Source organism: Trichosurus vulpecula, chromosome 4, assembly GCF_011100635.1.
Source record: "Trichosurus vulpecula isolate mTriVul1 chromosome 4, mTriVul1.pri, whole genome shotgun sequence".
NCBI classification, from domain to species: Eukaryota; Metazoa; Chordata; class Mammalia; order Diprotodontia; family Phalangeridae; genus Trichosurus; species Trichosurus vulpecula.
In genome coordinates, this window is record NC_050576.1 from 416,592,846 (window position 1) to 416,613,340 (window position 20,495).

General features: G+C 35.6%; 1 protein-coding gene across 1 annotated transcript in view; it reads left to right on the plus strand.

The window, feature by feature from the left end:
* GBE1 (1,4-alpha-glucan branching enzyme 1) overlaps positions 1-20,495 on the plus strand; it is a 354,639-nt gene that overhangs the window by 214,493 nt on the left and 119,651 nt on the right. The window contains exons 8-9 of the mRNA XM_036754162.1: positions 12,162-12,277; positions 12,860-12,987. Of these exons, the coding sequence (XP_036610057.1) occupies positions 12,162-12,277; positions 12,860-12,987 (244 nt within the window). The remainder of the gene's footprint in view (positions 1-12,161; positions 12,278-12,859; positions 12,988-20,495) is intronic.

Here is a 20,495-nt window from a genome sequence, read left to right on the forward strand (position 1 = left end):
GCAATTTAGAACTATGCCTAAAGGGATAAAAAACTTTTGATCTAGAAATACCACTACTAGGTCTGTCTCCCAGAGAGACCATACAAATGGGAGAAGGACTTACATGTACAAAAATGTTTATAGCAACTTCTTTCATGGTGGCCAAGAATTGGAAATTGAGAGGATGCTCACCAATTAGGGGAATGGCTGAATAAGTTGTGGTATATGAATGTAATGGAATACTATTTTTACTATAATAAAGAGCAGGCAAGTTTCAGAAGGACCTGGACTTACATGAACTGGTGCTGAATGAAGAGAGGAGAGAACATTGTACACACACAGTAACAGCAAATTGTGTGACGATCAGCTTTGATAGACTTAGCTCTTCTTCAGTGACCTAAGACAATTCCAAAAAACTTATGATTGAAAATGCTCTCCATATCTGGAGAAAGAACTATGGAGTCTGAATGCAGATTGAAGCATAGTATTTTCTTTTTCTCTTTTTTTTTCTTGTGATTTTTCTTTTGTTCTGATTCTTCTTTTACAACATGACTGGTGTGGAAATATGTTAAAAAAATAAATCCAGGCCATAACCATTTAAAAGTGAACTATAACATTATTTGTGTAAATATATTATTGAATATATACACGGAGTAATATATCTGTATTCTGAAGAAAATTTTCTAGTTACTTTTCAGCACTGAGCCAATTCTTCAGATTTAAAATTCCTACAGAGTAAAAGTGCCCTACTTTTAAAGGTAGTTAAGATTTAGGAATGTAACTTTATTAAGTTACATTCTGAGATACTTGAGATACTGAGATGCCTGAGATACTTCATATATATATATATATATTTATATATGTATATATATATCCCTTGCCTCCTGAGTTTTAAGTTTGTGGGGAATAACAGAGGCAGATAATCCAAGGAGCAAAGTTTATACAAAAACTATAAATCCTCACCCGAATGTTATGCTTCACATCAATAGGAACCTTTCTACTTTTCTGAATAAGCTTATAAACCTTATGAGACAAGTTATGTTTCTGCTTTTCAAACTGAAATCCAGACAGATTAGATTGATAGAACAACTTTCTTAATCTTTTTGATAAAAGAGAATTGGTCTTTCTCTGTTTTGAAGCTAATATGGCTTTCTTTGGAGCAGCAGTAGATTTAACTATTTTTCCTAATCAAGCCTGAAAGAAGTTAGTTTAATGCAGGGAACAGTACTAAAGGAAAGAAAAACCTGCCAATGTAGGAAGAACTATTTTCCCCATGTATCCCAGGAAATTATTTCATTACTTTATATTGCAGTTTAAGTATTCATAATGAAAGACCTTAATTTAAATTTGAGAACCTTTTTCTTTATTTCCAATTTTCCTTTAAATAGCTTGTAAGGGTACACTCTTTTTTTCTCAGCTCATTGTCCAGAACCTACTTTTAACTGCCCAGGATAAAAGTCTATTTTTAAAAATAGAATGCTATATCAGTTGTTTGCATAATTAAGTGGAAGATAGGGGCAGCTAGGTGGTTCAATGGATAGAGCACTGGCCCTAGAGTCAAGAGAACCTGAGTTCAAATCCAGCCTCTGACTCTGACACTTGACACTTAATAGCTGTGTAATCCTGGGCAAGTCACTTAATGCCAATTGGCTTGCAATAAATTCCCAAATTGTATTATTTGTGTGTGTGTGTGTGTGTGCGTGTGTGTGTGCGTGTGTGTGTGTGTGTGTGTGTGTGTGTGTGTGTGTGTGTGTGGCTATGGAAGCAAAGTATTGTGCCATAGTATTTCAACAAACAGTATCATTCAATTAGATATTATTTAGCTTTTCTAATGTACAAATGAAAAAAACAGATTCACAAAAAACTTCATTTACTTTGGCACCATTTTATATCACAATATACACACATGTACACGCTATTTATTTTAAATTATAGTTTGATTTTTATATGTGTATTAGAAGAATCAGAAAGCATCTCTTTGATAAAAGTATTATTTCATAATACATAAAAATCTATGTATCATATACTACCTTACTGTTTACTAAATTTTTCTTAATCTTTTCTGCATTAAATTTTGAAGTTCAAGTACTCTTGCCTCTGCATTTTGATAAAAGGTTATTAACTTAAAAGAGTACATAATTAGCTATGGAGAAAAAGAGAGAAAATATATGGTAGCAAAAAGTACTTTGGTGAGGATGTAACATAACCAACAAAATGTGCTTTTTTTTTTTTAATAAGACCTATGATTTCTTCTCTGTAGAGAATTTTCATCCAGAAACTCCTTTCAACACAAATAAGCACATTCTTCTGTAACCCTTAGTCCCAGCATGCAGCTTAGTGTTACCTTTGGTGCTAATAGGTTAATTTTTTGCCCAGGTCTTGGGCTGGAAAATTATTTCATTTCATCTTTTTGTGGGTTCTGCTGCTCTCAAATTTGTTCAGTTATTATTTTAAGGTGTATGGAGGGGTTTTGGAGAGAGCTCAGGGGAGTCTCTGCCTGTATTTGCCATCTTTGCTTGGCCTCTCCAGGAACATGATATATGAGATGGCACCTAGAGCTTCAGCCTTTAACCCGAGGTAATAACATATTTCCATATTAACTCTATTGCCAAAAAGCAAAAAAAAAAAAATCAAGAAAAATAAAGTAAAAAAAGTATGCTTTAATTTGCACTCAGAGTTTGTTAGTTCTCCCTGGAGGTGGATAGCAGTTTTCATCATAAGTCCTTTGAAATTGTCTTGGATTGTCATATTTTATAAGAGTAGTTAAGTCTTTCACAGTTGATAATCATTACAATATTGCTGTAACTGTACTGTGTTCTCCTGGTTCTGCTCGCTTTAATTTGCATCATTTCATATGTTTTCCCAGGTTTTTCTGAAACTGTCCCTCTCATCATTTCTTATAGCATAATATTATTCTGTCAGAATAATATACCACAACCTGTTCGGCCATTCACCAATTACTGGACACCCCCTTAATTTCTAATTATTTGCCATGATAAAAAGACCTGCTGTCTTTGTACATGTATGTCTTTTTATTATTTTTATCTTTTTAGGTTACAGATCTTGGAATGGTATTGCTGGGTCGGCCTAGCTCTTTGGGCATAGTTCCAAATTGTTCTGCAGAGTGGTTGCACCAGTTCACAACTCTACCATCAGTGTATCAGTGTCCCAATTTTTCTATATCCCCTCCAACATGTTATTTTTCTGTTCTCTCATGCTATCCAATGTAAAATGTGGATGGTGGAACATTAGAATTGTTGTTATTTTCCCTTCTCTAAACATTAGTGATTTAGAGCATTTTTTCATATAATTATTGATAGTTTTAATTTCTTCTAATGAAAACAGACAATATCCTTTTATCATTTATCCATTGAGGAATGGCTCTTTGTTTTATAAATGTGGCCAAGTTTTTTGTACATTTGACAAATAGTACCTTTATCAGAGAAGCTTGTTCTAAATATTTTTGCTCATTTTCTTGCATTCTTTCTAGTTTTTGCTTCATTGGTATTGTTTGCATACAAAACCTTTTTAATTTCATGTACTCAAAATTGTCCATTTTACTTCCTGTGATCCTCTCTATCTCTTGTTTGGTAATAAACTCTTCTCTTATTCATAGATCTCACAGGTAAATTTTTTATGCTCCTCTAATATCACTATTTATGTTCAAGTAATGTACCCATTTCGACCTTTTATGGGTCAATGTAAGGTGGTGTTCTATGTTTAGTTTTTGCCAGTCAGGTTTCTAGTTTTCCCAAGGAGTTTTTGTCAACTAGTGAATTCTTTTTTTTAAAGCCATTCCCCAATTGATGTACATCCCCTCAATTTCTAATTCTTTATCCCTAGAAAAGAGCTGCTATAAATATTTTTTTACATATAGGCCCTTTTCCATTTTCCCTTTTCCTTATCTCTCTTGGGTTACAGACCTAGTAGTGGTATTGCTATGTCAAAGGGTATGCATGATTTTATAGCTCTTTGGGCATAGTTCCAAATTGCTCTATAGAATGGTTTAATCAGTTCACAACTCTGACAATGGTACATTAATATCTCATTTTTCCCACATCCCTTCCAACATTTGTCATTTACCTTTTCTGTCCTATTATCTAATCTAATCGTTGTGAAGTAGTACCTCAGAATTTTTTTATTTTACTTTTATAATTAATTTTAGTTTTCAACATTCATTTCCACAAGATTTTGAGTTCCAAATTTTCTCTCCATCTCTTCCCTCCCCCAACCTGAAGACAGCATGCATTTTGATTACCTCTTCCACTCCCTTCCATCAACCCCCTACCTTGCTTACTCTTATCCCCTTCCTTTCTTTTTCCCTGTAGGGCAAGATAGATTTCTCTACCCCATTGTGTGTATATCTTATTTCCCAGTTGCATGTAAAAACAATTTTTAATATTCTTTTTGAAAACTTTGATTTCTACATTTTCTCTCTTCCTTCCTCCCCACTCACTCTCATTGGGAGGCAAACAATTCAATATAGGTTATACATGTGTAAGTCATGCAGAACACTTCCAATAATAGGCATATTGTGAAAGACAACTACATTTTCCTCCATCCTATCACACCCCAATTTATTATATTCTCTCCTTTGACTCTGTCCTTCCTCAAGTGTTTACTTCTGATTACTCCCTCCTCCAATCTGCCCTCCCTTCTATTACCCCACCCCCATCCTCTTCCCCCCTACTTTTCTGTAGGGTAAGATAGATTTTCATACCCAATTGAGTGTGTATGTTATTCCCTCCTTAAGCCAATTCCAGTGAGAGTAAGGTTCACTCATTCCTTCTCACTTCCCCCCTTTTCCCCTCCATTGTAAAAAGTTTTTCTTGCCTCTTTTATGTGAGATAATTTACCTCTTTCTACCTCTCCCTTTGTCCTTCTGCCAGCACATTCCTCTCTCACACAACTTAATTTTGTTATTTAGATATCATCCCTTCATATTCAACTCAACCTGTGCCCTCTGTCTATATATATATATATATATATATATATATATATATATATATATATATATATATACATATATATATATTTCCTCCAGCTTCCCTAATACTAAGAAAGGTCTCATGAGTTACAAATATCATCTTTACATGTAGGAATGTAATCACTTCACCTTTAATAATAATAAATTGAGGGTGCTAGACCAGATAGTTTGTGAGTTCCCTTCAAGATTTAAATGTTATAAATTTTTTTATTTAATTTATTTAATATATTTAGTTTTCAGCATTGATTTTCACAAGAGTTTGAATTACGAATTTTCTCCCCATTTCTACCCTCCCCCCCCACTCCAAGATGGTGTATATTCTGGTTGCCCTGTTCCCCAGTCAGCCCTCCCTTCTGTCACCCCACTCCCCTCCCATCCCCCTTTCCCTTCTTCTCTTGTAGGGCAAGATAAATTTCTATGCCCCATTGCTGTGTATCTTATTTCCTCGTTGCATGCAAAAACTTTTTTTTGAACATCTGCTTTTAAAACTTTGAGTTCCAAATTATCTCCCCTCTTCCCTCCCCACCCATCCTCCCTAAGAAGGCAAGCAATTCAGCATAGGCCGCATGTGTATAATTATGTAAAACCCTTCCACAATACTCATGTTGTGAAAGATTAACTATGTTTTGCTCCTTCCTAACCTATCCCCCTTTATTCAGTTTTCTCCCGTGACCCCGTCCCTTTTCGAAAGTGTTTCTTTTTGATAACCTCCTCCCCCTGTCTGCCCTCCCTTCTGTCGTCCCCCCTTTTTTATCTTCTTCCTCCTACTTTCCTGTGGGGTAAGATACCCAATTGAGTGAGTATGGTATTCCCTCCCTAGATCAAATCTGGTGAGAGCAAGATTTACTTATTCTTCCTCACCTGCCCCCTCTTCCCTTCCTACAGAACTGCTTTTTCTTGCCAATTTTATGTGAGATAATTTACCCCATTCTGTCTTTCTCCCTCTCTCAATATGTTCCTCTCTTATCCCTTAAATTGATTTTATTTTTTTAGATATCATCCCTTCATATTCAACTCACCCTTTGCCCTCTGTCTCCCTCACTCTCTCTCTTTCTTTCTTTCTCTCTCTCTACATATATATATATATATATATACATATATGTATATACACACACACATATATGTATATATGTATATATATACACCTACTTATATACATACATAGACACACACATATGTATTGTTAAACCTGAAAATTTGGTTGAAGGAAACAACAGAGCTAGGTGATAGAAAAATCCATGTTGTTTATTATTTTCCCTTAAAGCATAGAGGAGCTAGCTTACTTGTACGTACAAGGAGTCAGAGTATGAACTCTGGCTGCCTGAACAAAGCAATGAGAAAACTTATATACGTTATTTTAGCAGAGCTAGCAAGACTGTATGACCTCATTTTTATGACCCCCATGTATATTTAACCATGATACAAGAAGAGGATTTTCCTTAATGAAATAGATTGTAAATACAACAAATTAGATAGTTGTCAAAGTGTCAATTGGATTTGTAGCCCCAGGATCTCTGTGTTTAATTGGCCATTAACATTCCACCACATAGTATATGCCCATAAAATATTAAGATAAGGAAAAGTCACATAATTCAAGATAGTGTCTGGGCTCAAGGTTTTCACCCTTAATGACCATGGACAGAGCAAGAAATGTTCCATCTGGATTTGTTGATACAAGAGAACAAAGAGACTGTTAGGATCAGGCTTTTCTTCTGGTTAAGTAGTTCAGGCCCTGAGTCTTATTGAAATTACAAAAATGATATAAAATAGTATAATATTTTCCACAGTGTGTATATATATATATATATATATATATATATGTATATATGTATATATGTATATATATATATGTATATATTCCTTTCAGCTACTATGATATTGAGGTCTCATGAATCATAACACATCATCTTTCCATGTGGGAATGTAAACAAAACCGTTCTACTTTAGTAAATCCCTTGTGATTTCTCTTTCTTGTTTACCTTTTCATGCTTCTCTTGATTCTTGTGTTTGAAAGTCAAATTTTCTATTCAGCTCTGGTCTTTTCACTAAGAAAGCTTGAAAGTCCTCTATTTTATTGAAAGTCCATATTTTGCCTAGGAGCATGATACTCAGTTTTGCTGGGTAGGTGATTCTAGGTTTTAATCCTAGCTCCATTGACCTCAGGAATATCATATTCCATGCCCTTCGGTCCCTTAATGTTGAAGCTGCTAGAACCTGTGTTATCCTGATTGTTTTTCCACAATACTCAAATTGTTTCTTTCTGGCTGCTTTGTAGTATTTTCTCCTTGATCTGGGAGCTCTGGAATTTGGTGACAATATTCCTAAGAGTTTCCTTTTTGGCTTCTTTTTGAGGAGGTGATCTGTGGACTCTTTCAATTTCTATTTTGCCCTCTGGCTATAGAATATCAGGGCAGTTCTCCTTGATAATTTCTTGAAAGATGATATCTAGGCTCTTTTTTTGATCATGGCTTTTAGGTAGTCCCATAATTTTAAAATTATCTCTCCTAGATCTATTCTCCAGGTCAGTGGTTTTTCCAATGAGATATTTCACATTGTCTTCCATTTTTTGGTTCTGTTTTATATCTTGATTTCTCAACAAGTAACTAGCTTCCAGTTGCTCCAATCTAATTTTTAAGGTAGTATTTTGTTCAGTGGTCTTTTGGACCTCCTTTTCCATTTGGCTAATTCTGCTTTTCAAGGCATTCTTCTCCTTATTTGCTTTTTGGAGCTCTTTTGCCATTTGAGTTAGTCTATTTTTTAAGGTGTTGTTTTTTCAGTATTTTTTTCAGTATTTTTTGGGTCTCCTTTAGCAAGTCCTTGACTTGTTTTTCATGGTTTTCTTGCATTGTTCTCATTTTTCATCCCAATTTTTCCTCTACTTCTCTAACTTGCTTTTCCAAATCCTTTTTGAGCTGTTCCATGGCCTGAGACCAGTTCATGTTTTTCTTGGAGGCTTTTCATGTAGGCTTTTTGACTTTGTTAACTTCTTCTGGCTGTACATTTTGGTCTTCTTTGTCACCAAAGAAAGATTTCAAAGTCTGAGTCTGAATCTGAGTCTGTTTTTGCTGCCCGGCCATGTTCCCAGCCAACTTACTTGACCCTTGAGTTTTTCAAAAGGGTATGACTGCTTGTAGAGTAAAGAGTACTTTGTTCCAGGCTTGAGGGGATGCGCTGTTGATTTCAGAGCTATTTCTGAAACAGCCAGCTCTGCCACACCAGCACTTCTCCTTCCCCAAGAACTGCCAACCCGGACCTGATGCAAATCTTAAATAGGCTCTGCACTCCTGCTCTGATCTGCCACTTAATTCCTCCCACCAGGTGGGCCTGGGGCCTGAAGCAACTGCAGCTGTAGTTCTGTAGCTGCACCATCTCTGCCGCCCCCGGGGCCAGTGGCTGAACTGGGAACTCTTTTCACTCTGTGCCCTACAGCTTTTCCCACTAACCTTCTCTGTTGTCTTTGGCATTTGTGGTTTGAGAAGTCTGGTAACTGCCACAGCTCACTGATTCAGGGTGCTAGACCCTGTTGTGCCTGGCTCCTGGTCTGGTTGGTCCTGCCGCCGCCCACACTGGGCTCTGCACCCCTCCACTCCATGTGCGATAGACCTCATCCAGCAACCATCCAGGCTGTCCTGGGCTGCATCCCTGCTTCCCTCTGCTATTTTGTTGGTTCTGCAGTTCGAGAATTTGTTCAGAGCCATTTTTTGTAGGTTTTTCGAGGGACCTGGTGGGGAGCTCAAACAAGTCCCTGCTTTCCAGCTGCCATCTTGGCTCCGCTGCCCTCCCCTCCCCCCAGATGTTATAATTTTATGATCTCAGCTCTTCGGTAACAAAACTGATGAATTACTTTTTAATTTCCTCTGTTAAAGTAGTGAGTGAATTGTAATAGCAAGGTCAAGTATTTACTTTGTCACTATTTGGCATAATGATCCAGAAACCTAATACACACTTAAACATTAGCTACATTTCTTATATTTTCTCTTTTTTCACTTTTAATAATTTTTCCTATTCCAAAATAACTTATTTAAAACATTTAATTGACATGCACTCCTTTGTTCCCTCAAAAAAGTACAGATTTACAAGTTCTAAATTGACTGTGATAACTGAATCTCAGCTAACATTTGATTACATGGCAATATGTGAAGGGTTTTAAAAATACATAAATTTCAACTTGGTAAAGATTTGTGTCCATTATTATAGTTTTGTCATTAAACTAAATGAGGTATTAAAGCCTTAAAACTCCAGTTATAATAAGATAGACAACTCAACCATAACTGTATGACTAAAGAAAATGCTAATTTATAGTGCCCTCCATTCAGTTTTCCAAAATAGACTTGTTTCATGTGGTGTTTTTAATTGAGTTGTACTATTCTTTGTTCCCTCTTTATATTTACAAAAATAGATGTGAAACATTTTAATTTGTAGAACTTTCTACTTTGCTAAACACATTTCTTGATAATTAGCTTTTTACCTCGTTTTGATTCACAATATAGCATGAACTAGTTAATATAAGTTTATTGTGCAGGTGATTTTAAATATTTTTAATATTTTCCTCTTAAACTCTGAAATTTTTATCTGTTTTGAATTATAATTTGTATTATGTTTTCTACTTTTTTTAAATATTAAGATGAAGTACATTTGAACACATTTCCTATTTGTAAAACAATCAGAAAATTTCTATGGCTGTGAGATTTCAGAAAACTGGTTTGACAATGAATAAAAAAAAAACTTACCCTTCAGAACCTCAATATTTTTTAATCATTATTTATTTATATAATATTTTTACTTTTCACTATTAATTTTCATAAGAGTTTTAATTACAAATTTTCTCCCCATTTCTACCCTCCCGCCCACTCCAAGATGGCATATACTTTCTGATTGCCCCGTTCCCCAGTCAGTCCTCCTTTCTGTCACCCCACTCCCCCCATCCTTTTTTCCCTTACTTTCTTGTAGGGCAAGATAGATTTTTATGCCCCATTGCCTGTATATCTTATTTCCCAGTTGCATGCAAAAACTTTTTTTTTGAACATCTCCTTTTCAAACTTTGAGTTCCAAATTATCTTCCCTCTTCCCTCCCCACCCACCCTCCCTAAGAAGGCAAGCAATTCAACATAGGCCACATGTGTATCATTATGCAAAACCCTTCCACAATACTCATGTTGTGAAAGACCAACTATATATTTTCCTTCCTATCCTCTAACCCTTTATCCAGTTTTTTCCCTTGACCTGTCCCTTTCCAAAAGTATTTGCTTTTGATTACCTCCTCCTCCATCTGCCCTCCTTTCTATCATCTCCCCTTTTTTATCTTCTTCCTCCTTCTTTCCTGTGGGGTAAGATACCCAATTGAGTGTGTATGTTATTCCCTCCTCAGGTCAATTCTGATGAGAGCAAGATTCACTCATTCCCCTTCACCTGCCCCCTCTTCCCTCCCAACAGAACTGCTTTTTCTTGCCACTTTTATGTGAGATAATTTACCCCATTCCATCTCTCCGTTTCTCCCTCTCTCAATATATTCCTCTCTCATCCCTTAATTCGATTTTATTTTTTTAGATATCATCTTTTCATAGTCACCTCACCCTGTGCCCTCTGTCTATATGTGTGTGTGAAAATATATATATATAATATGTGTATGTATATATATATGTGTGTGTGTGTGTGTATATACATATATATGTATATATCTATATCCGTATCCATATCTATATCTATATATCTATATATATCTATATATATATATAGATAGATAGATAGATAGATATAGATATATATATACATATTCCCTTCAGCTACTGTAATACTGAGATCTCATGAATTATACACATCATCTTTCCATGTAGGAATGTAAACAAAACAGTTCAACTTTAGTAAGTGCCTTATAATTTCTTTTTCTTGTTTACCTTTTCATGCTTCTCTTGGTTCTTGTGTTTCAAAGTCAAATTTTCTATTCAGCTCTGGTCTTTGCACTGAGAAAGCTTGAAAGTCCTCTATTTTATTGAAAGTCTATATTTTGCCTTGGAACATGATACTCAGTTTTTCTGAGTAGGTGATTTTTGGTTTTAATGCTAGCTCCATTGACCTCTGGAATATAATATTCCAAGCCCTTAGATCCCTTAATGTTGAAACTGCTAGATCTTGTGTTATCCTGATTGTGTTTCCACAAGACTCAAATTGTTTCTTTCTGGCTGCTTTGTAGTATTTTCTCCTTGATCTGTGAACTCTGGAATTTGGCGACAATATTCCTAGGAGTTTTCTTTTTGGGATCTTTTTGAGGAAGCGATCTGTGGATTCTTTCAATTTCTATTTTACCCTCTGGCTCTAGAATATCAGGGCAGTTCTCCTTGATAATTTCTTGAAAGATGATATCTAGGCTCTTTTTTTGATCATGGCTTTCAGGTAGTCCAAAATTTTTTAAATTATCTCTCCTGGATCTCTGCTCTGATCTGCCACTTAATTCCTCTCACCAGGTGGGCCTAGGGCCTTAAGCAACTGCAGTTGTAGTTCTGTCCTCAGAGCTGTACCACCTCAGCTGCCCTGTGCCGGAGGCTGAACCGCAAACTCCTTTCACTCTGTCCCTGCAGCTTTTCCCACTAATCTTCTCTGTTGTCTTTGGTGTTTGTGGGTTGAGAAGGCTGATAACTGCCACAGCTCACTGATTCAGGGTACTAGGGCCTGTTCCGCCAGGCTCCCTGTCTGGTTGGTCCTGGTGCAGCCCACGCTGGGCTCTGCTCCCAGCTCCATGTGATAGACTCTCCCCTGCGACCATCCAGGCTTTCCTGGGCTGGAGCCCTGCTTCCCTCTGTTATTTATTGGGTTCTGCAGTTCTAGAATTTGTTCAGAGCCGTTTTTTATACATTTTTGGAAGGACCTGGTGGGGAGCTCATGCAAGTCCCTGCTTTCCAGTCACCATCTTGGCTCCACCCCAGAACCTCAATTTTTTCTCTTAGTTTTTACATTTTAATCCTTACCTATGTTCTACAAAGGAGCTAAAATTTAATAGCTTTTCTTTTCCACGTGAAAATTCCTCTCAGCAACGTCTGACCACATTTAACTATACTTTTTTCTATAGATACTTGTTTGTAGAATGACTGATACTTGAAATCTTAGTTTTAAACTTCCTTTCTAAACATATGTTTTTAAATACACCACAAAATTGTTATACTTTAATTGAAGTAACCAAATGTTTATATTAATATTTCAGCTGGGAAGTTTTAAGATTCCTTCTTTCTAACTTGAGATGGTGGCTAGAAGAATATGGCTTTGATGGATTCCGTTTTGATGGTGTAACATCCATGCTTTATCACCATCATGGAATGGGTAAGGGAACTGATCATTCACTTAAAAATCAATCACTTGATGATTACATTTTTTTTTTTTTGCAACAGCACCACTGCCTATGTTTCTATAATGGAAAGCTCAGAAGGTGAATCTAAAGATTACCCTTGCTCACCTGAAACAATCTTAAAATACAAAAAAAAAAAAAACCCTGTTGAAAATGGCACTCTGTTAATGTCGTAATTGCAGTTATAATAAAACCAAGGATTCGAATTATGAAAATAATTGTCTGACCACTCCATTCAAAGCCCCATATAAAAAGATGAATGCTAATGTTTATTAAAAGTAATTTTAAAAAAAGGAACTAGTAAAATTGCTTGTAGTAAGTTAAAAGTCAGGTTGGAGGATTTCCTGTGTTATTGATCTGATCAGCTCTCTGGAGTGGATCTTTTTTAAAGGCTAGTATATCTAATGTTCCTATTGGGATAACAGTTTGAAGGCCCATTTGTACATTTTATATTCTCGTTGAATGGTATTTAGTTGATGTTAGAGATATTTTTATATTGACTTAAAAAGCCATGCAAATTTTAACATGCCAGTCTCTTATTGTTTTTCTTTTGCTAGGTGAAGGCTTTTCAGGTGATTACAGTGAATATTTTGGACTACAAGTAGATGAAGATTCCTTGGTTTATCTTATGCTGGCAAACCACTTGGTTCATTCAGTATTTCCAGATTGTATAACAATAGCTGAGGTAAAACAAAATAGTCTTTGCTCTCTTTGCCAAAGTTAACACAAGTAACTTTGGAGTTACTTTTAGGTTATTCAATATCTGAATAGTATTATGTTATCAACATATTTATTAATATATTAATGAAATTATACTTTATCATTTTTGTAGATTACAGGGCCAGCATATGGTTATTGGAGGATCAAAATAGGAACTGTATGTGCAATTTATTTGGTTTCAGGAACAACCAAATAAGGAAAAACCTTCTACCTATATAGTGTGATACCTTCTTAGTAACTTATACTCTTAGAAAATTGTCTAAAACTTTGAGAAGTAAAGTTTATAGTATATGTTAGTGAAAAGACTTGGAACTTCAGTCTTCCTGGCTCAAAGACCAATCCAGTCTATTCAATGTGACTTTTTTTTTTGGCGTATGGTTACCATATCGATTCAAAGTCATTGCTCTTCTCAATCATGTCAAACTCAATAATGAACTCCAGTGGCTCCCTATTACCTCTAGAATGAAATAGTAGTTCCTGTGTTTGGCATTGAAGGCCCTCCCCATGTAATCTTTGCTATCTTGTTTCTCATTACTCTCTTTTCCACATGTGGCCTAATTCCTCTTTCTCACACATAGCATTTTGTCAGGAGGATGGGTGTTATACTTCTTGTATTGACTGTCACTTACATGTGAAATTTACTTTTCACTTTGGCCTCCTAGACAAATACCTATTTCCTTTGTCACAGCTCAGCTCAAGCGTCGCTTTCTGCATGAAGCCTTCCTCATCCACTTAAGTGCCATTGCTTTTTTCTACAGTATTATCTTACGTCTATTTTTATACATATGTGTACACGTTGTTTCCCCTAGAGAGACTGTATACTTCGCTATTGTCTTTATATAACCAGCACATAACCGAGTTCCTGACATATAGGTATTTAATAAATGTTTATTCACAGAATCACAGAATCACAGAATTTGAGAGCTGGAAGGGATCTTTGCAGTCATCTAGACCAAGCAGGAATATTAAACTCAAATAGAAAGGGGGACCACTAATCTTTTTTAAACGGTTATCTCTATTTTTAATGTATTTTTATTTTATTAAATATTTCCAAATTGCATTTTAATTTGTTTGAGAAACACTTGTGAGTACTGTGGGCCTAATGCTAATGATCATAACAACAGTAATGATGTTAGCTCACATTTATATAGCCCTTACAGTTAGCCAGATACTGTGCTTAGTGCTTTATTATCCCGTGTGACTCTCACAGCAACCCTGGGAGGTAGGTGCTATTATTACCTCCAGTTTACAGATGGAGACCCTGAGGCAAACAGAGGTCAAATGACTTGCCCAAGGTCACACAGCTAGTAAGTGTCTGATTCTGGGCCCACCTGTCTATCATTGTGGTACCTAGCTGAGTGTTTGACCTGAGAAGTGGTCATTCAGCCTCTTCTTGGGGCAACCTACTGCCTCTCATTCTACATTTAAACATTTCTAATGGCTATGAAGTTTTTCTAGATGTTCATTAGTCTAAATTTGCTTGTGCAACTTCTACCCTTGCTCCTTAATATTTGTAGTGAAGCTAAGAAGAGCAGTCTCATCCTTCTTCTACATGATAGCTCTCTGTGTGCTAGAACACAGCTGTCATATTTCCTCTGTCTTCAGTTTTCCAGGCTAAACATCCCCAGTTCCTTTAACTGATTCTCATATAACATAGACTAGACTGGGCTAGTAGCTTGCCTTTGTACAGTCACCAGCTTATTACTGGCCAATAAACCCGGGTATCTAGAACTAAATATATAATCTAGATAAGGACATATCTTAATTCAGCCAAGATTGCATTATCACTTTTGGTTGCTACATCCCACTACCAAGTTTTTGATGGGTTAATTCCTGAACAATAGCTTTCCCGAATGTTGTGCAAAAGAAAAAAAATGATAATTCAGTTGTTTCCATGGAAACCATCTCAGACCCATCTGCTCTCTGGTATAGACTGCCTTTTTTAAAAGTGACCCTAGCTACTTTCCTTTTTTAATTGTTTAAGTATACTTTATGAGCAAGTTTAAAAGATGTATTCAGGAGTAATTTTGATTATATACATTTTTGCTTCTCATGCCAACTTTATAATTTAACTCCCATTTCAGATGCAACTCCTCTGGGGCCATTGCAATCCAAGTATTAAGTATTAGGGTAGTTCTGGGCCTGGGAATTTGTTGATGTAGGCAACTCCTGGAGAGGAAATACCATTTTCCAGTGCATATCAGCATTTCTTCTGCATCTTAGTCTTAAAACATTGCCAGAGGCACTGAGAGGTCAAGTGATCTGGCAGTTTGTGTGGCAGTGGAGACTTAAACACACCTATTATTGATTACCGGTCCGGTTCTCTGTCTACTACATTTCTCAGCCTCCTCATGAGGTTGCATAGGGAATCAAAGATTGTCTTGCTATGGAAATTTTCACTAATGAACTAGTCACTTATAAAATTAGTCCCCACTAAAACATTTTCTCCATTAGCCAATTGCCTCAATATCTGTGTTCTGTCTTTGTTCCAGTTATCTGTGGGCTCCCCCTGATTGTCTGTGGGCACTTCAGAAGAGAATGATTTGAATACCAAAAGATTAAAAAAGGTCCTAGGGAAATTTTCTGAAGACCTAACATATTTTTGCAACAGTGACTTTCTTTGTATTACTGTTGTGAAAATCAGGCATAAAGTAAATGATGTCATATCATGCCATCGTTCAATTTTTGTTGAAACAATTAAGTACACTTCCCCCCACCCCCCAACTTGATTCATTCTTTGTTCATCCTAAGAATTAATGCATAGTTACAATTGTGATTGACATTTTGTTAAATGAAAGGTAAAGTCCCAGTCACACCTCTCTGTCACTATTTGCTGTGAAATGTCAGTCACCTTTTTAAGTTAAATCATTTTGAAGGACCTTTTTCCAGTATCTTTTATCCTCAACAACAAGGACCTCTTATATGTCTTTTTAATATAATTCCTACATTACTCAGCTCTAAAAAAGTTGGGCATTTTTAGAATGGAACATGTATATCTGCAGAGAGAAGAGCACTTTTAATTCTGTAATCATTAGGTATAATGCAAGAGCTACTTGCCCACCCCAACTTATGGATATAGTTGTTATGTTACCAAGTTTTACTTTTCGGCAGTGTTCTCAGGAAGTAGGTTTTATTTCGTAATTAAGCATAAGCTTATGAAAATTAGAAATTTATTAGAAAATTAGTAGATTCCTTTACATTCTGTAATAAAGAACACATATTTGAAAGAAGTATTTATATATTATGATTTTTTTTCAAGCATAATAAAATATCTGTGTTCATTGATATTGAGATTTGTTTTATGATTTACTTTGTTTTATTATCTTGCATTAGATAAGCATTTATGTGTGTTCTGCTCTTCCTGGACTGTATCATACATGAGGGCAGAAACCTTATCTTATCTTAATTTTATATTAGCTCCCAAAACAGTGCTCTCACACACAGTAGACATTTGTATCTCAATAATATAAACTTTTATTCTATTAGATTTTTCTCAACCAGTAGCAAACAGTAACATTATTAATACTTGTATGATCATTCTGATTTTCATAGCTATCACTAATTTTGCCATAAAGTAAAGTTATGAGGCAATTAAAATAAGGAAGGTGTGTTACTTCCGTTTGGCAGGAAGGGAAACTGAATCATGAAGTAATATAACTCAGCTGGAAATAAATAGCCAGTTAATAGAAAATAAGTCTTCCTATTGAATCCTCAATCTTTCTTAGTATGAGAGAGTTACTTTTTAATTTAGCTGACATCTTGAAATCACAGAGAAGACAGGGGTTAGGGACTGTGCTAGTTATGTTTCCTTCCCCATTAATAATCCTGGCAAACTCTGATAAGAGAGTATTTAACTGATGGACCTTTGCACCCGTTATGCTCCTAGCCCCCTTTACAATGTTTTATTTAATATATATGCTTTATCAGTACTTAGAATTATAGTAATTATTTATAATACCAATATTTTTTAAATTTGATTTTAATTAATTTCTTAAATAGCAACAAATATAAACATTTCACTATATAGGTTAAAAAACAAAAGGATTATGTATCATAACTTACATGCACTTTTAATATACATTAATAAAATGTATATTAATTCAAACTAGTAACAATTTCTATAATATATTTTACATAAATTTTATTGTTATATGCTTATATTGTTTCTGTCAAAGGATCTAATTTCAGTTATCAGAAAAAATTATTTCATCAGTGATACAGGTGGCACTTCACAACACAGCTAAGAGGAAACAATTAATTAATGACACCAACTATCAGATAAGAGATTTGGATAAAAAAGAAGCAATTATTTGATACATGAAATTTAAAATTATTCTATTGATCATTCTGTTCATTCTGAGTAAAACGGGTTCATAATCTAGGGACTTATAGTCTGATTATCAATGTTTTCACCAATGAAACTTGGAGAGTTAAGCTATTTTGTATTAACTGCTTTAAGTTTTTTTTTTAAATCAAGTTGCATTTTCAATTTTTTTCTACTCAAATGGAAAACTACTTCAGTATGAATATATCACTGTGCTCTCTAGTGGGAGTCTGTGTACAAAATGCAGAATTGATCCTCATGAGCAAGGTTTCAAAAGAAAGTAGTTTAGGCTTAGAAAAACAATTGATATCATTTAAATTGTAACATGAATTTCAATCTGATTATAGTAACAAGAGGGAAGCACTTTTTGAGGAAGTTAGTATTTCCATAATTTTAACATCTAGCTTAATTAAAAGTGTGTAGTAGTGGACATAGATCATGCCCTTGGATTTATGCTTCAGCTCCCATCTCTTATACATACCAACTGAGATCCAGGCTACTTACTCTCAGTGCCCTGGGCAGCTTCTCTGAGACTGAAGATTGCAGAATAATTGGCAGTCTATAGTGGGAGAAGGAGTTCTTTCAGTGGGAGTTCTTCATACCAATGAAATAATAGATCCAAATTGGAAAAAATGTAAATCGAATATGATATTTAAAGTAGGATTAGACAAAAGCTAAATACAGCTTTCTTGGATCATATATATTGTACCCCTTCTAATACCTCTGACTGTTTAATAGTTTGTGTAGCACTCAAAAGATTGTTGAGGTATGGAAGTTCTGTTTTGTTGAGTCTGTTTGTATCACATTTGAGTGTCCTCATTAAGATTTAGATTCCCAATCTATTTGCCAATTCTTCTTGCCTCATTCTCACCCCATATATTCATCAGTTGCCAAATATTGTTACCTCCTCATCTTTTGAATGAAGGTCCTTCTCGCCATTGTTTCAGGCCCTTGTCACTTCTTACTTGGATTATTACAGTAGTCCCCTCTTTCATATCCATGCCTCAATTCTTTCCTCATTTCAGTCCATCCGCCATGTAGCTGCCAAAGCAATTTTCATAAAACACAGGTCTGACCGTATTATTCCTTTGCTCAATAAAATCTTATAGCTCTCTCCTTTACCTCTAGGATCAAACATAAACTTTTGTTTTCAGCATTCAAGGTTCTTCACAGCTTAGTTCCAACTTAACCTTTCTAGCCTTATTATATATTAGTCTCACAGAATCCATGGTATAGCCATATGGGCCTTTTTACTATTCCTCATTCATAACATATCTTCTCTATTCTCTATGTTTTTGTGCAGGGCTGTTCTGTATGCATGAAGTGCACTCCCTTTTCAACTCCACCTCTTAAAATCCTTGGTTTCTTTTAAGACTCGGTTCTGTTTTGAGTGAAGTTCAACAAAGGTAGACTGAGGCATGTGTTCTATGAGCAAGATAACAGTTTATTAACAGGGAATGAACTGGATAAACCAAAGACCCTGAGCAGAACAGCTCCCCATTTATAGTTTTGGGGACAGAACAGGGTAGATGAGAAAGTAATACAATTGTATTTGTAACATTATGGGGTTGAGGACAGCATGATTGGTTACATAGCTGAGGCTGTCTACGTATGTACGTACAATAACAATCACATTGTTGTTATATGATTGGTTAGAAGTTCGGAATGAGGGGCTAACAATGGCCCCCGCTTCCCTTCTGTGACTAATGTTCACTGTTGGAGTCCACCTGCAAGATTATTGACTAGACTTCTTTGGATAGCAAACCAAATATCTGGGAAGGATAGCTTGCTGGTGTAAAGCTATTAGACCAGACTCCCTGGTGTCCACCAGAATTCTTCAAATATAGTAGATTTCTTTGAGGCAAGGATAGAACAGTGATTAGCAAGAGAACTTGAAACTTAGTTCGTTACTGGCCAGCTGAGTTTTTGAACTAAGTTCAGGCATACTTTTAAGTACAGAGTCTATATCATATATGTGTGTGTCTGTCTATGTCTGTGTGTGTGTGTGTGTGTGTGTGTGTGTGTATTTGCTCTCCCTAATTACAACACTATTTTCTGAACATAGTAGTCTCAGCTAATAAATACAGAGAACCATGTCTTAGACAGTTACTGGACAAAATCAGTTACAGAATGAAATCTAATACTTAATGACTGTTTGCCTTTCTCAGATCCCAGTGACACCCTTTCCCATGAATTGTCTTGTATTTGCTTTTTATTTATTTACTTTAATTTTATAAATCACTTTCCTCACAACAGCTCTGGGAGGGAGTACAAATGTAGTCTTTATTTGTAAAATGGGGTCATGATCCTCAGATCACTTAGTTATTAAGTGTCTCAGACAAGATCGAAATTCAGTTATCAGGACTCCTACTCCAATGCCACTTTCCATGCTAGCTTCTGTTCTTACAACTTTACTGAATCAGCTCCCTCAAAGGTCACAAATGACCTCCTCCTTACTGAGTTCAGTGGCCTTTTTTTCTGGTCTTACTCTTCTTAAGTTCTCTGAAGTCTTTGTCACTACAAAACAACACCCCCTCCTTTTTGATAAACTTTATTTTACTTTATTTTATTTTGGGGTGGATGTATGTGTACATGTGCTAATGTGTGTGTGAGAGATACAGTATTCTTATGATTTTCCTCCTGCCTCTCTGACTACTTTTCTGTTTTCTGACTGTTCATTCTGACTGTTCATCTTCTTTCTTTCCCTTAAATGTGGATGTTCCCCAGAGTGCTATCTTTGGCCCTCTTTTCTCCTTATTTTTAACCTTACTAATGTCATCTACCACTATGTATTCAGTTATCACTTTTATGCAGATGATCACCAAATCTGTATTTTTATTCACCAGTGTTCCAGATTTGTATTTCAAGCTGCCTTTCAGATAATTCCATTTCATCTTTTGAGGACTTAAAACTCAACAAATTAAAGTCATCTTCTCCACAAAACCTGCTCTTCACTTTAATTCCTGTTTTTTAAATTCACAACACCACTGTCTTCCCAGTCACTTTGACTAGTAACAATATGTTAATCTTTGGGTCTTCTCCTTCCTTTATCTTCTATAACCATTCACTTGCTGTCTTGACACTTCTTTCTCCAATATTTATCTTCTGTTCAGCCCTTAATCTCACCTTTTACTGCAGCCACCATGCAA